This window comes from Amblyraja radiata, chromosome 3 (assembly GCF_010909765.2).
Source record: "Amblyraja radiata isolate CabotCenter1 chromosome 3, sAmbRad1.1.pri, whole genome shotgun sequence".
Lineage (NCBI taxonomy): Eukaryota > Metazoa > Chordata > Chondrichthyes > Rajiformes > Rajidae > Amblyraja > Amblyraja radiata.
Window position 1 is genome coordinate 97947310 of NC_045958.1, and position 24013 is coordinate 97971322.

Consider the following 24013-nt stretch of genomic DNA (forward strand, 5'->3'; position numbering starts at 1 on the left):
CCACATTCTCCGGTTTCCTCTCACACTTCGAGGATGCACTGATTTGTAGGTTAATTGGCTTTGGTAAAGATTGTAAATTGTCCCTAGTGTTAGTTATATGGTGCGAGTTAGCGTTCAAGGATTGCTGATCGGCGTGCACTCGACGGGCTGAAGTACCTCTAAACTATAAATGTCAGACTGAACGGCCTCTTTAATTGTCACCAATTTCCTATTATTCTTGGACCCATGCCTGCCGGATTAAATGAATTAACAGAACAGTGTTTTCAATAGTTTTAATTCCTTGGTGAGCTTGTGATGTGTGATGGGATGTGTTAATGTCACTGCTTTTGAAAAGGTTTTATTGTTTTGTGTTGGAAATAATTTATTTGGAGCTGGATCAGATTGGTTTGTACTTGTTTGTGTTCTTGCAGGGAAGAGAGAGTGACCAGCTCCCTAATGTGAGATGGCTTGGTGTTCATAGGTCTCTATTGCAGAGATGTGTCCTGGTTTGTTATGCAGCCAAGTCTAGAGACTCTCTTGAGCACCATTGTTCAGTAAACTATCTGTTTGGGCCAGATTCATTGACTTGCCTGTCTTGTGCTGTGGTTTTCTCCAGAGCCGAATTCGAAGGATGTGGAACGACACAGTTCGAAAGCAGTCCGAATCTTCCTTCATCACAGGAGATATCAACAGCTCTGCATCATTGAACAGAGGTTAGTGAAAGCAAGGAAGCCTTTCAGTTATTTATGCTTTAGTCTGCGATGACATTGCTGATTGTCCAAATAAAGTGTAGTCATATGGTGGAACTTTAAGCTTATTGTGGGTAGAGTAAGGGTGCAACCTAGATACTTCTTATGTCGCATAAAGATAACAAAATCATTGGCCTGTGATTTAATAAAAGACAAAATATCATTGCATGCTTGTGATATTGATTTAAAATGTTTATTTCAAGAACAGTAATGAAATTCAAGCGATTAGTGGATTAGTTTTGATATTTTAAAATAATGAAATACCTAATTAGTTCACCAACCAGAGGTTGCACTAATCCGAAATAAGCAAAAAAGCAGACCTTCTAAATTAATTCAGGGTTTAATTTTCCACTGGCTTGCATCCATCCACCTCTGTCTATTTTCCCTGTTTTCCCAGTTAATTGGTGTTAGTTATCAGAAGTGATGTATCAGAATCGTCAGGGCAACAATATATTTGAGATCATTGAATGGCGGTGCTGGCTCGAATGGCCGAATGGCCTTCTCCTGCACCTATTTTTCTATGTTTCTGTTCCAATGTTCTAAAAAGAGCTGATCATCTTTTATTGAGGATAGGTAAAAAGTCTGTCAGAGAAATCAGTAAACACTGAGATAGCACGCATTGTGGGGGGTGTTATGGGCTTTATCTTATAGATATAATCCTTTGATGTATAGAGTTTTGGTTTTGTGCCTGTGCCCAACTGCAATCAACTTTGCATGCAGCTTGCCAAGGTATATTTTATATGCTTTATTTTACTCCTGCAGTAAATAACTATTTGTCAAAGATATGAATTGTGCATTCCAGATCACTTTCTGCAAATTGCATCACAAGCTAAGCTTGCATTTTGATTCATTTAGCTCAAAGTTTGCAGTGTTTGGCTTCGATCAACCAGTATCAATTCTTGTGTCTTGGATGATAAACTGAGATCTTACCAAATAATATTCCTTTGATCTGCTTGTCTCCACTTGAATCACGTCTCTTGTTTCAAGGCAAGCCCATCTTGCCTTCTGTCTTTCCATCTTGACCCAGTTACATGATATTCGTGTGTGTGTCGGCTCCTCTCATTAGAAGGCTTTGAGCGCAGAGTAGTCTCAGCTGGGCTGAGATAAGGATCAATTGCACCCAAAGCTCCACTTCGAAAACAAAGCTCAGGTTCAATGGAATGACCTGTTTGATCGACAAGCTGTCTCTGAAGGGTTGATTAGAGTCTATCCTGGAAATAGTTCCCTTCAGTGTCAGTGACCTAAGTTGTATTTTGGACTGATGACCATGAAGGCTCTCATACACCATCCAGTATACATACAGTACTCTCCTGCATTTCCTGCTTGTTGCTATAAATAACGGATCTGTGCTTAGTTAAGTGCAGTTTACTGTCAAGACCTGCTCCACCCCAACTGATGTGACCAGTGCGAGCTTCAGAACCTGATCTTTCTAACACCTAAGATAGACACAAAAAGTTGGAGTAACTCAGCGGGACAGGCAGCATCTCTGGAGAAACGTTTTGGGTCGAGACCCATCTTCAGTTCTATCACCTTCTCACTCTCTCATGTTGAACACACCAGCAAGAAATGCTGGTGGCTGGCACTGTGGCGCAGCAGTAGAGTTGCTGCCTTGCAGTGCCAGAGACCCAGGTTTGATCCTGACTACGGGTGTTGGCTGTGCGGAGTTTGTACGTTCTCCCTGTAACCTCGTGGGTTTTCTCCACGTGCTTTCAGGGTGAACTCACTAACAAGAAGAAATGCTAGGTTGATTAAAATAGAATGGGATGTGTTCCATGTGTTAGAATGGGATCCATAGAATGGATGCAGTACTAAAGGCCTCCTAAAAGCCACAATCGTATTACGTTGACTGTTATGTTTGTTTGTTGACCATTGTCAATAGAACCGATTACATTGAGCAGAGAGACTTCTGAAAATAGAGAGAGAGAAACGAAGCAAGTGAATGTTTAGGAAATTGGACTTTATATTTTCAAGCCTGGTCAATAATGATAATCAGCTGTAGTACATGTGTTGCAACCAACTCAGGCTTTTAAATTCATATCCACCTTTTAAATTCCGAGTACATTGCATTGGATAATTTTACGTTTTTCAGTTTTGCACATCAATAAGTGCCTGCTACATCTGCTTCGATACCAATCTAATAGGCCTGTCCCACTTAGGCAACTTTTTAGACGACTACAGGAGACTAGACGGTTGCCACATGGTTGCCGGTGGTCACCGGGGTGTCGCCTGTATGGTTGTGAGTAGTCTCCTCAGTCGCCCAAAGAGTCGTAGCGTCTTTCTGGTCGCCGAAGTTAAAAAATGTGGCGACCTTGGGTTTGACGCCAAATGAGCGTAGCTTGACGTAGGTGCTGTTGTAGGTTGTCGCCAGGTTAATGTAGGCAGTCACCAGGATGTCGTCGGTTGTCGCCTGGTGACGTAGGTTGTCGCCGGTGCTGACTTTGGTGAATTTCAATGTCGTATTCGCCAGCAGTCGCCTAAAAGATTGCCTACCATTAGTCCAGTCGCCGTTTTTTCGGCGACCTGCTACGACTATGGTAGTCGCCGAAAAAATTGCCTAACCGGGACAGGCCCTTAAGTTACTTGACCAACCCCAGTGGACTTGAGGTAGGGTCTGTTGTGACAAAGAGTCCTGGGCCAGAAAAATTAACACTACCTCTCTTTCTGTGGACCCTGCCTGAGCTAATGAGTGTTTCCAGCATTTTTCTGTTTTTATTTCAGATTTCCAAAATCTGCAGTTGTTCTTTTATTTTGATTTACTGAAAATTCACATTTGGTTTTCCAGTAGCTGTCTGATGTTTATTTTCCCTCTCCCCTAACTCTGAAGAAGGGTTCCAACCCGAAATGTCAGCTTTTCCGTTTCTCCAGAGATGTTGCCTGACCTGCTGAGATACTCCAGCATGTTGGGTCTATGTTCACTGTTTATTTAGTTATTGTGTTTCATGATGTATTGCTTTTTGTACATCATCTCTCTCTCCTCCATGACCAAAGCTGATCTGCAGACATGTATGTGCTAGAGTGCACCTTTTTGACCCATGCAAATATTAACTCAGCGGGACAGGCAGCATCTCTGGAGAGAAGGAATGGATGGTGTTTCGGGTCGAGACCCTTCTTCAGGCTGAGATTCAGGGAAGAGGGAGATTAGAGATATGGAAGGGTAAGGTGTGAAAATGACAGATCAAAGCAGGCGATGCTCAAGAAAATGCAGAATTGTTCATTGTTAGCTGAGGAGAAGATGACAATAAGGTATACAATCAGTAAAATTTAATGAGGAGGATAGTGAAACTAGTTGCAGAACTAGGGTGGGGGAGGGTCAGCGAGGGAGGGTAAGCAAGGGTTACTTGAAGTTAGAGAAGTCAATACTCATACCGAAAGAAACCCTGTTTGTCTCATGTCCCCCTAACCTTAATTCCCTATAATCCTTCAGTATATTCTCTTTTGCATGTCCATCAGTTCCCTTTTTGATCCTTTTCACCATTAATGTGCACTAAGGTGTAACTCACAGTTAGCTATCAGCTAGTCTTTGGGAAGCGGGAGGAAATGGGAGAATCTAGAGGAAACCCAGACAGTCACAGGGGGAATAGGTGAATATATGGGCCCCGAGGTTGGGATGGAATCCAGGTCCCTGGAGCTGAGAAACAGCAGTACTACCTGCTGCACATCACATCGCCAAAATTGACCATAGCCCAAGAGTCAATCAAAGCCACTATCTCTGGTCATTGATTGATAACATGAGAAAGAGTTATTTTGCTACTGGAGAGTTGCCGAAGTTTGTAAATATTCCCTGTGACGACGTGGTTATTCTCTGGTTGCTCCAGTTTCCTTCCATATTACAAAGACGTGCAGGTTAATTGGCTTCTGTAAATTGTCCTTAATCTGTAAGATAGAAATAATGTATGGGTAATCATGGTCAGCATGGACTCGGTGGGCCGAAGGGCCTGTTTCCACGTTGTATCTCTAAACCAAACTAAACTAAGAGCACTATTTCCTTGTTTAAGAAGGAACTACCTTTGTCTACCTGCACTATTTCCTTCTGTTGCTGTAGATTTCCTTGATACTTGGCCCATTATTCTTTCGACCAGCAGAAAGTAAACCCACAGGAGATTTGTGTCCAACAATGAGAAAGACTTCAAGAAATGCTTTTCCCTTCTTATTGAATAGAAAATGTTCAGCCCACGCTGTATTTCATAGGTTTCCACTTCTTCTTGAAAGCAGATATGCTTTATGTTTATGCAGATAATTTAAACAAATCCAGGCATTTGATGTAAAAAAATGTCAAAATCATTCACAGCCACATCGTAAATTGGTACAAAGTTGGCTGTCCCTCCATAAGTAGTCTTCCTTATAGGCTATCGAACTGTTGTGTCATTCACACCAGCTAAAGCGAACAGTTTTGCCAAACTTTGTCTTCTGGCAGACGATCCAGATGGTGATCTTGCCATTCAAATAGGTCCAAGACCACCTGCCAACTTTAAACTCAACACGCTTTGAATTTCACTTCTCTCTGTTTTCCAATTAGTTTTCTCCCACTCATGGAGAATTAATTCCTGCAACTTTTGCAAACTAGATCCAAGGATATTTCATCACTGCGATATATCACTGAGGGAGCGCTCCACTATCAGAGAAGTCACTTTCTAAATATGGCAGAGAACAAGGCCTCATCCACCTTCTAAGATGGGATAAAAAAGGTTTAATTTGTACTATTTTAAAGAACAGTAAAGGAGTTTTTAACCTGTGTTCTGGCCAGTACTAATCCCACTGTGTTCATCACCAAAACCTATCTGGTTGTTTTTACAAATCACCTTTTCTTAGTTTAATTTTAGTTTAGAGATATAGTGCAGAAACAGGCCCTTCGGCTGATGGGCCTTTTCTATGCTGTATCGTTGAAACTTTAAAACTTTCCATTCGGCACATTGGCTGTTGTGTTTCCTATCTTTCACTGATGACCACACATTGTCCTTCATAAATCACCAAACACCAACCCAAGAGAGTGGCACAATACATAACATAGCAGTAGAGTTGCTGTCTCACAGTTCTGGAGGCCAAACTTCAACCCTGAACTCAGATGCTGTCTATGTGGAGTTTCCATGGGTCTCCCTGCGACTGCATGGTTTTACCACAGAGGATCCTGTTATGTGCCACGTTCCAAAGACATGTGGCTGGTGGATTAATTGGCCATTGTCAATTGCATCAAGTGCGTGGATGAGTAGTAGAATCTAGAGGGAGTTGACGAGAATCTGGGGACTATTAATAAAAAATGGTATTAAAGTAGAATTAGTGAAAATGGATGGATGATTGCCAACATAGGCTCAATGGGCAGAAGGACTGGTTTCCATGCTGTATCTCTCTGACTCCATGACCTCTATTTCAATGTAAGCCTTCCTTATAAACGGAGAAGGGAATCAATTAGTTAATTTACAGAGACTCATTGTTGGACCAACGCAACCCCAGTTACCATGATTAAATGATAAGATTTACTTCGATTTAGCTCCCCCCACACTGTTGGGCCGCAAGCTTTCACCATTCTGTTTGGTTATGTGCGACGTCTTCCACCCTCGATAGGTTAGCGTCCCGGGTTTCCAAATCCTTCTGGAATGTTCGCCTCCATGTGAGTTTTGGTCGGCCCCTTTTTCTTCTTCCATCAGCTTGCCATGCCATTGCTATCTTAGGTGCACGTTCTGGTGACATTCTGAGTACATGTCCTGCAGATTTCATCCTGCGTGCCTCTTTGTTAAAAAATTTACAGATTTCGGAGAAGAAAAGCAGGGGCAAACAAAGCGAGAAATATTTTACAGGAAGATAAAAGGTATATTTGCATAAACGCATAAAAACATTCTGTGACACTCGTTTAAGTATCTTCTGACCTTGCTAAAGTTGACCTGTTACAAATGGAAGAAGAAATCTACAACTTCATTGGGTTAAATGAAAATGACATTATCAAGTTCAAAATCCTGTTTTGGAATTTTTTTTTTTCATGGGAGGAAGACATATCTCCAATTGAAATCACTGTCTGCCTCTTCTGCCATAACTCGATCAGACAGCCTAATGAAACATGCATGAAATAGTGAGAAACTGAAATTCTCACTTTGAGCCAAGATGTCAGGTCACATTTTTATTAAATTGATGCTATTTCCAGCAAAATGTAAATGGTATTGGGGCTTGGGTGGAGGGGGGGGGGATTCTATGGAATAGCACCATTGTATTAAACAAAACAAATTATCTTGTAAACATAACCCTGGAGAAAAAAATACGTAGCATGTGTCCAATTCTTTTCTGTCCTGTCTCTGCCTTTTGAATGATGTTATATATCCACCGCAACTTCCCATTTTGCTGCTTTATTTTTTATTAATTTTCTCCGATGCAGGTTTTAAAAAAAACTTGGATGTAGCTTTAGGCTATTCAGACTCTTGTGTTGACCTCTGGGAGATGGCAGTGGTATAAATAATCCTGTCTAAAATTGATTTTGGATTACAAATTGGAGAGGTGGATTGAAAGTTAGAGTAAATTAATTAACTTAGTACCCACATAGCAGGTGAAAATAGAAGGATTATCCTTTTAGATTATATCTTCGAGCAAGCATGTTTTAGATCGGAACATATACCCTCCTCTTTAGATTTTGCCACAGCCATCTTATTTTAGTTACCCCAGCACTTTGTGTCCTTTTGTCTCTGCAGTTCCTTGTTTCCTCTAGAGATGCTGCCTGACCCGTTGAATTACTCCAGCACTTTGTGTCATCGTGTTTTAAATGTAGCCAATCATCCAGAAATTTCAGCCAAAAGTTAATCGATTTGTTATGATTCAAGTTCCTTTGTCAGGAGGACTCTTGTGCATGTTTCCCGATTCTTGCCCGAGATCATTTTTCAGTTTCCGAGATAGAAAATCGAATGATTAGTGAATCTGATGCTTGCAATGAAGTTTCAAAAGTATAATAAAACTCCAAAAATCTGGCATCCTTTGAAGCTATGAAACGGGACCAAGGTGAATGAAAAGATATAATAGAAAATAGAACCAGGTGAGCCAAATGTTGAATTTCCGAAAGGTCTTATGGCAGATTAGCAAGTTGTAGTGTATTGCCTTAAGTAAACACTTAACTCTTACGCCTGGTGATGTGTGTCCTGTGTTGAACCTTGTCAGTGTTATTCTAAGAGAGCTTCCTCCAAACACATTATTCCACATCAGTCACAATTTTGCAGTTCACAACGAGGAAATTGAGTATTTACTTGGGTTCCTCGGGACCATACTTTCTTTGTACTGTTTCCAAGGTGACCTGGCTGGTTTGCCTGCAAGTTTTTGAATAGATTTTGTCGTACATTTCCTGTACGCTTATTATGTTTTATGATTTGCCATTGGGTGAGAAGTGGTGTGGTGCCAGGTGCGAGCTACAGCAATGTCAATGATATTGGAGAGCTTGAAAGAGAGAGGTGTGTGCGTAGCGAGATGGTGTAGAGATTTTTTAAATCGGGCTTCTGCATTAACCTGGAGACTGCACCAAATGCCGACGAATGAATAGGAGTAGGAATACTTTATTGTCAAGGACCTGGCTGAACCGACCCGACCAGCTGTGACCTGCGCCAGATACTGGCAGAACGACATCTGAGATTGCAACGGACTCGAAGAAGAAGAATTGTCAAATATGACTAAGCACAGTGAGGTTTTGCTTTGCTTGCGTACACAATGTATAAAGATAGCAGCCACCTACGGTTAACACCCCCCCCCCCCCCCCCCCCCCCCCCCCCACCACAGCAGTTCCCCCACGCTGGGTCCCCATTGTCCTTTGTCCCCCCCCCCCCCCCTTTGTCCATTGTTTTTTCCCTCCCCCCCCCCCCCCCCCTCGAATTCTGTGGAATTCTCTGCCTCAGAGGGCGGTGGAGGCTGGTTCTCTGGATGCTTTCAAGAGAGAGCTAGATAGGGCTCTTAAAAATAATAGCGGAGCCAGGGGATATGGGGAGAAGGCAGGAACGGGGTACTGATTGGGGATGATCAGCCATGATCACAATGAAAGGCGGTGCAGGCTCGAAGGGCCGAATGGCCTACTCCTGCACCTATTGTCTATTGTCTATTGAATGAGCAGGATTTGGTGCAAGTTAAAAAGGGAAGCAAAGCCAGAATGGAGTATGTTTGGTTTAGCATAGAGATACAGCATGGAAATAGGCCCTTCAACCCAACATCCACGCTAACCATCTGCACTAATTCTACGCATGGAATCCCACTTTCTCACCCACACATTAAGCACTTTTTTTTTACAGAGTCCAATGAACCCACACACCCGCAGGTCTTTGGGAATTGAGAGGAAACCAGATCGCCCGGAGGAAACCCATGCAGGCACAGGGAGAACGTGCACACTCCACCCAGATAGTACCTGAGCTCAGGATTGAACCCAGGTCACTGGCGCTGTGGGACAGCAGCTCTCACTGTGCTTTTAAAGTTAGGAAAGAAGGCTCTCTAGCATGCTCGTGGGATTTGCCAGTCTGGCTGCCCAGGTGAATGACATTCAAACAGTTTTTAAAAAAAGAGTAAGAAATATAAAATATAGGCACATTTTGAGAACCGCAAAGATAGGTTGGTGAGGAATGAGAGGAGGAAGAAAATCTTCAGACAACGATTTTAAAAGAGGATTGATCAAGAAAGATGGTACAGGATGAAGTAGTCAAAGGCGAAGATGTGATAGGAACAGAAAGGAAGAAAGCTAAGGATAGACCAATACATTCAAGCAGAGAATGCATGGCAGAGCGAGTTGTAAATGTGGAGAAACAGAATTAAAATTTCAGGTCAAGGACCTACCATTAGGACTGCAGAATGTTTGACGTAAGTACTTTTCACATCCAGCAGCAGGGTAAGAATAGAAGGAAGATGTCTCTGATACAGCAGAGAGTAGTTTTAATTAAATGCTACAAGGGATAAGATTTAAAAGGAAATGATAATGAGACAAAGTAAAAAATGTAAATATTGTAAAGAAAGCAAACTATTAATTAAAGGATGTAAATTTAAGGCCAGCAGCTAAAGAGCAAAGGAAAAGGCGAGGAATTTTATCATGTGTTGACACAATGTATAGAAGGTATTTGCAGAAGAAAAAGGTGCCAATTTCAATTAGTCTTTAGAGAAAAACTAATTGAACAATTTAAAAGTAAACCATACAGAAGTTATAGGGAAAGAACAGAAGAACATGTATCAATGGAAATTATCTTTGTCGATGAATTTAATGATTCACTCACTCGCTCACGCACTCTCACACACTCACACGCTCACGCAACCGCTCATGCACTCGCTCACGCACTCGCTCATGCACTCGCTCACGCACTCGCTCACGCACTCTCACACACACACACTCACACACTCGCTCACGCAACCGCTCATGCACTCGCTCACGCACTCGCTCACGCACTCTCACACACACACACTCACGCACTCGCTCACGCACTCGCTCACGCACTCTCTCACGCACTCTCTCACACACTCGCTCATGCACTCGCTCACGCACTCTCTCACACACTCTCTCACACACACTCACGCACACTCTCTCACACACTCTCTCACACACACACACACACTCTCTCACACACTCACTCTCACACACACTCTCACACTCACTCTCTCACACACTCACACACACTCTCACACACACACACACATTCACACACACACTCACACACACACTCTCTCACACACTCACACACACACACACTCTTTCACACACTCACTCTCACACTCACACTCACTCTCACACACTCGCTCACATTCACACTCACTCTCACACTCACTCACACTCACACTCACTCACTCACACACTCACCTCTCACACACTCTCTCACACACTCTCTCACACACTCACACTCTCACACACACCCTCACACACACCCACACACACACACACACACACACCCTCTCACACACACTCACACACACACACTCTAACACACACTCTCACACACACTCTCTCACACACTCTCACACACTCTCACACACTCTCACACTCACTCTCACACTCACTCACACACACACACACACTCTCTCTCACGCTCACTCTCTCACACACACACACTCTAACACACACTCTCACACACACTCTCACACACACTCTCTCACACACTCTCACACACTCTCACACACACTCACACTCGCTCTCACACTCACTCTCTCTCACACACACACACTCACACACACTCTCTCGCACACACTCACACTCTCTCGCACACTCTTGCACACTCACACATGCTCACACACTCTCACACCCTCTCACACACACTCACTCTCACACTCACTCTCACACTCACTCTCTCACACACTCTCTCACACTCTCACTCACTCTCACAGTTACACTCACTCTCACACTCACTCTCACACACACACTCCCACACACACACACTCACACCCTCTCACACACTCTCACACACTCTCTCATACACTCCCACACACACTCTCACACACACTCTCACACACTCGCACACTCTCGCACTCTCTCGCACACACACTCTCACTCTCGCACACACACTCTCACACTCTCTCTCACACACACTCTCACACACACTCTCACACACACTCTCACACACACTCTCACACTCACTCTCACAGTCACTCTCACTCTCACACACACTCTCTCACACACACTCTCTCACACACTCTCTCTCTCACACACACACACACAGTTGCACCCAAAGGATCCAAACTTGCATGTTCATAAGTGATGGGAGTAGGCCATTCAGCCCATCCACCGTTCAATCATGGCTGACCTATCTTCCCTTCTCAACCTCATTCTACTGCCTTCTCCCCATAACCCCCAACACCTTTACTAACCAAAGCTGTTGACCTTCATAACAATGTTTGCCTGAGTTTACACGGCCGCATGCAAGCACAATGCATTGCATCTTGAAATCAGTCCATTTATCATCTTTCTGAAAAGAAAACCTCTTCCAGAGAGGTGGAACATAGATTAGTTTATTGAACTCATGTGCTGTTGAATTCATTCATTTGAAAAGACAAATAAAAAGATGAAAAAAAAACAATAACCATTAAATCTTTTGCCCCGGAAACACTTTGACGCTGGGATCAATGGAAATTCATCAAAATCTGTGCCTCCCTCAAATCATGCCAAGTTTGCTTTCGACCCTCTTTGCACATGACTTGCCTAAACCCAGATGATGCCAAGTTTGCCTTCACCTCCAACAAATTTCTCCATACGTGCCCCAGGTCAATAATACAGAAGGAAACATTTAGCAAACTTATTCAGTAGAATTGGCGCACATGCTTGATAAGGGATTCTTCTGCATGGATTCCCCTCTAGGTATATTCCCTATATTTTCACCCTTAGTCATTTCTCATCAACAGTGTTTTTCTTTTTTAGTGTGTTTCTACAATGCATATTTCTCCGTGCACTTATTTAGATGAGACACAGGGAAGGGAGGGGGTAAGGGGGAAGAAGTGGTGGGGTTTCCTTAACCCTTTCCCATTCCCGCTCCCATACTGACCTTTCTGTCCTGGGCCTCCTCCATGGACAGAGGTAGGCCACACGCAAATTGAAGGCATTGCAACTTAATGGTATGAATATTGAATTCTCCAATTTTAGGTTGTTTAGTTTAGCTTACTATATTGCCACATGTACCAACATGCAGTGAAAAGCTTTTTGTTTTATGCTAACCAGTCAGCAGAAAGACCAGACATATTACAATTGAGCTTTTCATAATGTACGAATACATGATAAAGGCAATAATGTTTAGTTCAAGATAAAGTCCATTAAAGTTGATTGAAGATAGTCCGATGGTCTCCATTGAGATAGATAGTAGCCTAGAACTGGTCAAAAGTTGTTGATAGGATTGTTCAGATGTCAGTTATAAGTTGTTCTTCAGATAGTCAGTTATAAGTTGATGTGCACAGAACATGTCCATCTAATGCTTTCCAAGAAAACCATCCATATCCCAATTTTCCAAAACATTCCAGAAAAGCAAATTTGTAGTCCATATCTCACATTTGTTCAGTACCAAGTGTGTTCGGTACTCTCTCCCTATTACCCAATCTGTGGTGACATGGGGTTATGGGGAGAGGTACACTGTATTTTTAATGTATCCATGTCCATTTTTAATTCATCCGTGTCAGCAACATTTAAGAAACATTTAGAGAGTTGCATGGATAGAGCAGGTTTAGGGGGATATGGGCCAATTGCAGGCAGGTGGGCTGGGGAATGGTTGATGGAATTTTATACAAATATATGTGACATGTTGCATTTTGGGAAGTCTAACATGGACAGGACTTACACAGTGAATGGTAGGGTTCTGGGGAGTGTTGTGGAGCAGAGGCATCTAGGAGTGCAGGTGCATAGTTCCTTGAATGTTGAGTCGCAGGTAGATAGGGTGGTCAAAAAGGCATTTGGCACATTGGCCTTTATCAGTCAGAATATTGAGTATAGAAGTTGGGAGGTCATCTTGCAGTTGTATATGACGTTGGTGAGGCCACAATTAGGGTATTGTGTTCAGTTCTGGGAACCATGTTATAGGAAAGATGTTGCAAGCTGGAAAGGGTACAGAGAAGATTTACAAGGATGGTGCCAGGGCTAGAGGGTCTGAGCTATAGTGAGAGGTTGAGTAGGTTGGGTCTCTATTCCTTGGAGCGCAGGAGTATGAGGGGTGATCTTATTGAGATGTATAAAATCATGAGCGGAATAGGTAGGGTAGATGCACAGAGTCTCTTGCCCAGAGTAGGTGAATCAAGGACCAGAGGACATAGGTTTAACCTGAAGGGGAAAAGATTTAATAGGGATCTGAGGGGTACCGTTTTCACAAAAATGATGGTGGGTGTATGGAACAAAATGCCAGAGGAGGTAATTGAGGCAGGGACTATCCCAACTTTTAAGAAACACTTAGATGTTACATGGATAGGACAGAATTTTAGGCATATGGACCAAACGCGGGCAGGTGGGACTAGTGTAGCTGGGGCATGTTGGCTGGTGTGGGCCAGCTGGGCTGAAGGGCCTGTTTCCACACTGTATCACTCCATGACTACGATTATGAGGTGGAACTAGTGTATTTGGGATATGTTGGTCGGTATGGGCAAGTTGGGCCGAAGGGCCTGTTTCCGTGCTGTACGAATATATGACTCTAAATTGTTTGATCTACCACTTGAAGGATAATTGTTTTGTCAGTAGCGTCTGACCAGTTTTCCTTTGTTAATTATATTTTCTTGGTATGAGTAAAGGAAAGGATAAAAGTATAGTGCCAGATATAATCTGCAATTTTCCCAGGGAACTTGTGGTCCCCATGCTACTTGGCCCTCATTGCATGGAGCATTACTGCAAGCTCAAAATGTAAGCCAAAATGGTAGGGAGATTTTAGTTTTGACTATTTGGCACTGGGTTTCTCTGGGAATTGGCTGGATAGCAAACATTAAAATGTGCCTCGCAAGCAGAATGAGTTTCGTTAATTGGCATGAGAAACTTGGAATCATTCAAAGTAGAGAGCAGTCCCTTCAGGATTTAGACTCTGACCTTAGCACGCATAGCACTAGTTTTCCCTCACCAAGCCAAGTTTGAATTTATTTGAGGATATTATTTCCTAAATTCTCTATTCCCAGGATTGATGTGTAATTAGCAAATGTTTGCAGAAGTGTGATACGCCATATAAATCATACGTGGCGCAGATGTACTTTATGCTAAATGATCAGACCATTAAATAGCAACACAAAGCTCCACAATCCAGATCTACTGCAATCAATCTTTGGGTTTAGAGAAGAAAATTCAGCAACACCTTTAATTTTTTTTTTGAGTATCTTACTGTAACTTGTTGATGTTTAAAGACTCATCAAAGGGGAATAATAAAAAAAACCATTATGTTCGCTATACATTGCATGTTAAATAAATCAACACTTCAATTAAAATGGCAATGGAGGATGGAAATAGATGACACCAAGTGGTGCATGGAGAATCATCAATTGGGCAGCCATGGTGGCGCTGCGGTAGAGTTGCTGCCTTACAGTGTTTGCAGCGCCTGAGACCCAGGTTTAATCCTGACCACGGGTGCTGTCTGTACGGCATTTGTACGTTCACCCCGTGACCATGTGCGTTTGCTCCGAGATCTTCGGTTTCCTCCCGCGCTCCAAAAGCGTACAGGTTTGTAGGTTAATTGGGTTGGTGTATCTGTAAATTTTCCCTTGTGTGTAGGATAGTGTTAATGTGCGGCGGTCGGTGCGGAATCGGTGGGCCGAAAAGCCTGTTTCCGCACTGTATCTCTAAACTAAACTAAACTAAACTAATAATCAATGGGCAGACAATCATTGCTTTATTGGTGGACAATAAGATGCTAGTTACACAGATAACAGTTCACACAATGGTTTTGGCTGCTGCGCATCGAATTAGCTTTTAGCTTTCTAAAGGTGCTGGTATGCCGTATCATCATAAAAAAAATAGATATGCACATAAAAAGCTGGAGTAACTCAGCGGGACAGGCAGCATCTCTGGAGAGAAGGAATAAGTGACGTTTCGGGTCGAGACCCTTCTTCAGACTCAAAGTTACAGGAAAGGGAAACGAGATACATAGATAATGATCCTACACAGTTCCTTCCTACACATCATTAAAAATAAAAGCACTGGCTGTAACACAATGGCCGTGACCACCAGGAAGCATAGATGCATTACTTTATCCCCAGTAAACCAGTCCCAGAGGTCAATTCACTGGATGTTTCCAAGAGAGAGTTAGATATAGCTCTTAGGGCTAACGGAATAAAGGGATACGGGGAAAAAACAGGAACGGGGTACTGATTTTGGATGATCAGCCATGATCATATTGAATGGTGGGTGGTGCTGGCTCGAAGGGCCGAATGGCCTACTCCGACACCTATTTTCTATGTTTCTATGTACATTTCTTTTGTGGAAAATTTGAGAAGTTAAATTAAGAGAAGTTGAGAAGTTTGATGACAGTTTTCTGATGGATTCACTTGTTGTTTGAGTTCCAGTGTAGCACCTCCACTGTCGATTTCTCCACGAATCTCCCACTTGTTATCTTTGTGAAGTTGGACTTTGCCCTGCATTGTAGAGCACCATATAACAAGTAAATTTAAAATGATAGCGGTGCAGTTACAGCATGAAAGATCACACTGGTGATTTCTCTATTAATTGTCGTCATTGAGATTCATTATGAGACAGCATGGAAACAATATTTCTCAAAACACTTGAAGTGCCTAACTTGGTAGAGATGAGATTCTTAGATGGGGCATTCAGGTCAGCATGGGTGTATTGCATAGCTCTATGACTTTAAATGGCAAAGAAACAGTGGCTGGAGCTCATTATTCATATAGCAAAATACATGAAGAGTTAATAAACATTCTTCCAATGATGAAATGTTGGCTTCAAGTCTGTCACCTTTGGTTCCTTTTCTCTGGAGTTTAGTTTATTGTCATGTGTACCGAGGTACAGTGAAAAGCTTTTGTTGCGTGCTAATCAGTCAGCGGGAAGACTATACATGATTACCATTGAGCCATTCACAGTGTACAGATATATGATAAACGGAATAATGTTCAGTGGAAGATAAAGTCCAGTAAAGTCTGATTAAAGATAGTCCCAGTGTCTCCAATGAGGTAGATGGGAGGTCAGGACTGCTCTCTAGTTATTGGTAGGATAGTTCAGATGCCTGATAACAGCTGGGAAGAAACTGTCCCTGAATCTGGAGGTGTGTATTTTCATACTTCTGTACTTCTTGCCTGATGGGAGAGGGGAGAAGAGGGAGTGACCGGGGTGAGACTGGTCCTTGATTATGCTGGTGGCCTTGCCGAGGCAGTGTGAAGTGTAAATGTAGTCAATGGAAGGGAGGTTGGTTTGTGCAATGGGAACAAAATGCTGGAGTAACTCAGTGGGTCAGGCACCATCTTGAGAGAAAAGGAATAGGTGCGTGGTCAGGTCGAGACCCTTCTTCGGACCCTTCTAGCAGTCTGAAGAAGGGTCTCGACTCGAAAAGTCACCTATTCCTTTTCTCCAGAGATTTAGTTACTGCAACATTTTGTGCCTATCTGTGGAGTAAAGCAGCATGTGAAGTTCCTACATATGGTTTCTGTGATGTTTCATTGCTGCGTCCCCAAATCTCTGCAATTTCTTGCGATTTTGGATGGAGCTGTTCCCTACCCATGCTGTGAATCATCCTGATAAATTGTTTTCTATGCTGCATCTGTAGAAGTTGGTGAGGGTTGGTGGAGACATGCCGAACATCCTAAGCCTTCTAAGGAAGTAGAGGCGTTGGTGTGCTTTCTTAGCCATTACTCTGATATGTTATGTCCAGGACAAGTTGCTGGTGATATTTACTCCTCTGAACTTGAAGCTTTCAACCATATCTACTATGGCACGGTCAATGCTAACCGGCTTACAGTATGTGTACCACTGAGTGTGTGTCTCACATAAGGTGCTTTGATTTCACAGGGAGGGGGTCAATTTTTCAGGATGCAATAATTTACATCCCCCCCCCCATACTCTGTGTGCTTTAAACGTAAACATGTGAGTTTCATGCATCTATGAATTTAAACACTTAAGGGCCTGTCCCACTTGGGCGTCATTTGCGCGTCATTTACGCGACATAATTTACACATCACGATGCGTGCGTGATGCGCGCATGCATGCATTACGCGCGCATGGCACGTGGTGAGGTGTGGTGGCGTAGGCAGTGATGCACGGTCGCGCGCGGCGCCCCAGGATTTTGGGATTCACAAAATCTTCGCACGCCACCTGCGTGACACACAAATGACGCCCATGTGGGACAGGCCCTTTAGGCACGCTGCACTATAGAGCTCCCAGTCGAGCTAATTTCTTCACTGTTGTTCATGCCTGACAGCTCCTTTTATTTTGAATATAGAAAGCCTTTTGGAATATTTGGCCAAGGTATTACAGTGTTATTTTTAATCCAAAATTGTGATCCTGATTCCAAACTCTGACTTTTAAAATGTTAAGGTTTTCAGGATGTTCCCTGTGGACTGTCGTTATGATCTGCCTAAAAATAAAGCAAGGTGCAAGACGTGCACTTGCAAACTTAGCAAGATTGATGAATGCAGTAATAGACTCCGGGATGGCAGTTTGATGAAATGGTTGGTTTCTCTTAATTTGCAAACTAAATGCTAAAATAATTGGCTTCATGCTGAAGCTGCAGGTGGAGTGATATACAGCCAAGTATTCCATCCAATGTGCAGACCATCTCAATAGAAAACATGATTTAATATCAAGAAAAAGCAGGTTTTGTAATCTTCTCCCTTGACAGAATTACATCCTTAATTCAAGCCTTTTCAGAAAGGTTGAAAATAGGCACGAAATGAGTGCTAATAAAAAATCATCGATGTGAAGGTCTGGAATTAGCCCACAAATTTGTCCTAATTGATGATTACTGTGGTTTAACCTTGCCCAGAGATGCGGTACAGTCGCCTGGAGGTTTAGCACTCATGCACTGATGAGAAGTAGTTTTAATGAAATGGTGTTGGTAGGTCTCACTCACCCGGTTCTGTTCAAGGTCAGGTGGACGCTGCCAGACCCACTAGAGTAGAAACACACTTGTGATTTAATAACAAATGTTCACTGAACTTTACTTCTGAAATGGAATCAAGTTTCATAACCAATTTAAACATGCATAATTTTTCTATAATGGGTGTTAGTGCATGCAAGAAGAGAGCAGACACAGTTTGGCTGCCTCACAGCACCAGAGACCCGGGTTTGATCATGACGACAGGTGCTGTCTGTATGGAAGTTGTACGTTCTCCCCGTGACCCTAGTGGGGTTTCTCCCGGTGCACCAGTTTCCTCCCACACTTAGTTTTGTAGGTTAATTGGCTCCTGTAAATTGTCCCTAGTGTATTGGATAGGACTAGTGTACGGGCGGTCGTGATCGGTGTGGACTCGATGGGCCCAGGCTGCATCTCTAAACTAAACTAATAGAGAAATCTACATCTCAGAGGCAGGCTAAGGAAGGCTTGTGGGCTGAGCAATCTAGCAAAGTGGGGAAAGGGAGATTCAAGGAACTATAGTTGCTGGTTTACAAAAAAACACAAAAGTGCTGATTTAATTTGGCTGATGAGGCAGCATCTCTGGAGAACATGGAGAGGCAACCAAAGGTTCGAAGAAAGGTTCCAACCTGAAGCGTTACCTATCCAAGTCCTCCAGAGACGTTGCCTGATCCATTGAGTTACTCCAGCACTTTGAGTATTATTTTACCGTGGAGAAAGACTAGACAGAGTGAGAGGTCCTTTCTCTCAGAAGGGAAGTAACGCACGTCTCTCTTTTGCCCTACTCTTCTGATATACTGGAACGATTCGGCCTGCTCTGCATTCAAAAGGGAGTGGGGAATGTAATTTGTCACTAGCCAGGTAAAAACCATTTCATTTGATTTAAAGATAGAAAATGCTATAAACACTCACCACATCAGGTAACAGTGAAGTGGAAATTAATTGTAATGTCTGTGTTCTGAATTCTACTTCAGTCATTTAATCTGTTTTCTGAAGCAATTTAGACCAGACAACATCTGTGAAGAGAGAAACAGAGTGCATCGCAAGTCACAATCTTTTATCATGAAATTTCTGATGTCCGCTCAGGTTTCCTTTGTGAATCTCAGCGCCTCTGGAGCAAATGGACTTTTCAGACTGAAGAATGGTCCCAACCCAAAAACATCTCCTCTCCATTTTCTATTGAGATGCTGCCTGACCCGCTGGGTTACTCCAGCATTTTGTGTCTATCTTTGGTATAGACAAAGGGTTCCCAACCAGGGGTAAATTTACCCCATTACAATTACCCCCAGGGGGTAAATTTCACCAACCCAGGGGGTAAATTTGTTGGTTCTGGATTTGTACATATTTTTTCTCATTGACCGACTGTGTTTGGTTCTGTTACATAGAAACATATAAAATAGGTGCAGGAGTAGGCCATTCGGCCCTTCTAGCCTGCACCGCCATTCAATATGACCATGGCTGATCATCCAACTCAGTATCCTGTACCTGCCTTCTCTCCATACCCCCGATCCCTTTAGCCACAAGGGCCACATCTAACTCCCTCTTAAATATAGCCAATGAACTGGCCTCAACTACCTTCTGTGGCAGAGAATTCCAGAGATTCACCACTCTCTGTGTGAAAAATGTTTTCCTCATCTCGGTCCTAAAAGATTTCCCCCTTATCCTTAAACTGTGACCCCTTGTTCTGTTCATCATTAGTTGTTCACAAATAAGTGAAATAAAATTGTTATGTGCTATTAAAGTTGCCAGGGTTAAACGGGATGGAAAATGTTTGGAACCCCTGGTATAGAAAGTGACTGCTGTTCCATTTTAGTACTAATTTATCCTTTAAGAGATACAAGGAACAAAACGATGCATGACATGGCATCTGTGCCCTCAGCCACACCCTCCATATCTGTAACTAAGCCTCCTTATTTCTAAGCTTCAACATCCTCTAATGTCCATTTGCCTTTTGAAATCCTGAGCAGATTTCTGTGAGCTAGATGATGTCTTGTCAAAGTGTCCCTATCAGTCCCTTGCTGCGTATCAAAGATCCTGCAGTAGCATTTTGGGAAGCTCCCAATATCCCCAGCTACAACTCATTTAATCTCCTTTAGCCAGTACCAGTCAGAGGCTCTGGTGGGTCATGACCCATGCAACAAACTCTCTTGTGGTCTAATTAATAGATGTTACCAAGCAACTTAAGTGACCATAAACTCCCTCACCATCTTCAGTGTCTGTTCCCAGCTCGCACTTCAGCCCCTTCACGACAATGGCGTCTTGCTCTGAACCTGGTTCAAAGCCTGAATACACCATTGAAAATCACGCCTGCAATCTCGTGTTCCACTGGTTTACAAGACAGAGCTGAAGTAAAGACTGCCTTGCCTGGCCAGCATTTTTCAATTCCATCTGAACCTTGTTTAGTTCATATGCTGATAAAGGTCCTATTCCCAAAATATATTAGCGGTGACGGTCTTAATATAATTTGTAATCTAAAAAAATGGCTCAATTTATTGCCAATTCTTAACTGCCCTGACACAGATACTGGGCTGCTCTCTTCGTGACTTGAGGACATCATACTCATGGAGAGAGACAAGACAAGAGATAAGAGGCAGCACGGTGATGCAGCGGTAGAGGCACTGCCTTACAGTGCTTTCAGCGCCAGAGATGCGGGTTTGATCCCGACTACTGGTGCTGTCCCTACGGAGTTTGTGCGTTCTCCCCATGACCGCGTGGGTTTTCTCCGAGATCTTTGGTTTCCTCCCACACTCCAAAGACGTACAGGTTTGTAGGTTAATTGGCTTTGTAAATTGTCCCCAGTGTGTGTAGGGTAGTGCTAATATGCGGGGATGGCTGGTCGGCGCTGGCTCGGTGGGCTGAAGGGTCTGTTTCTGCACTGTATCTCTAAATTAAACTTTAAAAAAATTAAATACTGCAGATGCCGAAAACCTGAGCAAAAAACAAAGTTCTGCAGGAATTCGACGGGTCAGGCAGCATCTGTGGAGTTGAATGGACAGATAATGTTTTGGGTCGAGACTCTCCTTCTGACATTGTATCTGTGATGGCCTTCAGATTAAGGCCTTAACTTGGCCACTTTTTTGTGGGGGGTCTTGACAGGACAGAATATATTAAATGTTTTAAGTAGCTTGACAGAGTAATGTTGAAATGAAATTTCACGTGGCTGGGAGATCTATAACAAGGATTAGTATGGGTTGATTAGTACGGGTGTCAGGGATTATGGGGGAAAGGCTGGAGAATAGGGTTAAAAGTGAGAGATAGATCAGGCATAATTAAATGGCAAAATAGACTTGATGGGCCGAATGGCCTAATTCTGCTCCTATCACTTTTGAAGGACCCACATTTTCTCTTAGGAAATAGGCAGTGGAAACACCTGAGATATTTTTTAGGGTTGGACACTCCAAGGATTAATGTTTTGTATCACAGCTATTTACAAATACATTGAGGAGAATGCAAAGCGGTTGCAAGCAGTTAGCTGAATGGGCAAGAGGATAGTAGATGGAGTATAATGTTTGGAAACAGAATGTTCTCGGCCTTGGAAGGAAGCCAACTGAACATTTTATTTATAAAGGTGAAAGATGAGAATATTCAGAAACATCTGATTATCCTTTCATGTCAACCACAGAAATTGAACCTGCCGGTTACTTTTTTGAAGAAATAACCAACAAGGTTGAAGAGGGCAAGGCCGTAGAAGAGTTCATATGGACTTGACCAAGGTCTTTGATAAGATTTTGCATGGAAGGCTGCTTTGGAATTGGATAGCCGATGATCAAGGGAGAGCTACCTGTCTGGATAGAGAATTGGCTTCATGTAAAGAAGCAGAGGGTGATGGTGGAAGGTTGTTTTTTGGACTGGAGGCCTCAAGGATTGATGCTGGGACGATTGCTGTTTGTGGTTTTTACCAACAATGTGGATGATAATGTGAAAGACAAGATTAGTGAGTTTGCAGATGACAGTAAAGTGGGCTAAGAGTGAAGATGGTTTGCAAAAATCACAGCAGGATCTTGATCAGCTGGGCAAGTGGGCTGAGGGAATGGCTAATGGAGTTTAATGCAGATAAGTGCAAGGTGTTGCAATTTGGGAAGTTAAAGCAAGGTAGGACCTTCACAGTGAATGGTAGGTCCCTGGGGTGTATTGTAGAGCAGAGGGATCTAGGGGTAGGTAAGATACATAGGATGTGGAATAAAACTTGTGTACGGGCATCGCTGGTCAGCGCAGACTTGGTGAGCCGAAGGGCCCGTTTCCACGCTGCATCTCTAAACTGAACTAAAGCTGGCTCTGTGCAATTTCATCCCTCAATGTATTAGAGTGGTGTAAAGTTCAAAGTGTATGAGCCTTTATCAATTTAATTTTGCAAACCCATAAAAATATGCAAAATGTATGGAAGAAGTCTTTTAGGCATGGCCAGTTGGCACTAAACTGTTCTAGTGAAATTTACATTACCTATCTATATTTCACTGGAACTTGTTTAAATACAGCACTCCAAACTCAATTGTTATCACTTGTCTAATTTACCCATGATTTAAGTTGAATATTCTTCACCATTTTGAATACAAACAATAATAGATTTGATTGAGCCAGTTATTTTGATCTAAACCTGATAAGATTGAAAAGATAAGTGCGTAGGTTTTTTGAAGCAGTATAGATGTGTAGCACTATCTAATGAAGTATCTCATAAAGGAGTAATGGATTTTGTGAAGATTCTATTTAATGAATTATAAATACCATACACGATATTGATTTCCATAGACAGCTATTCTTATCTGAATAGTCATATTTTCATTAAATTAAATTGCATGGCACGGCGGCACAACAGTAGAGTTACTGCCTTACAGCGCAAGAAACCCTTGATCCGATTTGATCCGAACTGCGGGTGCTGTCTGTAAGGAGTTTGTACGTTCTCCCCGTGACCAGCGTGGGTTTTCTCTGAGATCTTCGGTTTCCTCCCACACTCCAAAGACGTGCAGGTTTGTAGGTTAACTGGCTTCGGTATAAATGTCCCTAGTGTGTGTAGGATAGTGTTAATGTGTGGGAGTCGCTGGTCGGTGCGGACTCGGTGGGCCGAAGGACCTGTTTCCGTGCTGTATCACTAAACTAAAATTCATGGAAGTTATGGGATAATTTTAGTTGTTCTCAAATGAAAGTCACGGATAAAGTCGTGACAGACCTTCACAGTGCGTGTTCTCTCCCACAGATAGTTGTCCTCTTGCTTTTATTTTGAATTAAATTGCCCCTTTAACACATACTGCCTTCAACATTCAGTATTTGCTGCCAGGCCAAGGTCACGATGTACTGAACCATGGTTAATAGCATTATTCTCTCTTAACTGATACCAACAGTCTTTGTTATTACCAGACTATTTTTAGTTTTAATAAATATTCATCACTGTTAACTGATTTTTTTTCTCTCTCTCAGTGAGTTGCTTCATGGTCTGAAAAATAAAACCCAGATCAATAAATAAACCTGGTTTCACTAAATGGGAAAGTCCAATGCAAGTGCTTGGTTGACATTTTATTTTGAAGCATTGGGTCTGATTTTGTCAGTGCATATAATAGTCTGTTGCCACATCCACTTTCCCTTTGTCCTGATGCCACTGAGTGAATAGGAAATTGGGTCACATGGTTCCTGGCACAGAACTTGAGTGTTATTGCAAGTATCAATGCACTAATGGACATCAAGAGGTGGCGTGCTGCACTGTGGAGTCCTAACATTTTATGTAATCAGTTCTTCTTCTGCCCGGACCCCAATTCAGAATTCAGAGTTAATCTGGAACTACAATGAGGAAATTGAAAACCAGAGGTCGTAGGTTTAAGGTGAGGGGGGAAAGATTTAATAGGAACC

At 42.7% G+C, this 24013-nt stretch overlaps 1 protein-coding gene across 8 annotated transcripts in view; it reads left to right on the forward strand.

The window, feature by feature from the left end:
• The window catches only part of adgrl3 (adhesion G protein-coupled receptor L3), a 618558-nt gene that overhangs the window by 585615 nt on the left and 8930 nt on the right, over positions 1-24013 (forward strand). For all 8 annotated transcript variants that reach the window (XM_033018411.1, XM_033018412.1, XM_033018413.1 and 5 more), the window contains one exon: positions 596-692. In XM_033018411.1, coding sequence (XP_032874302.1) covers positions 596-692 — 97 coding nt within the window. The remainder of the gene's footprint in view (positions 1-595; positions 693-24013) is intronic.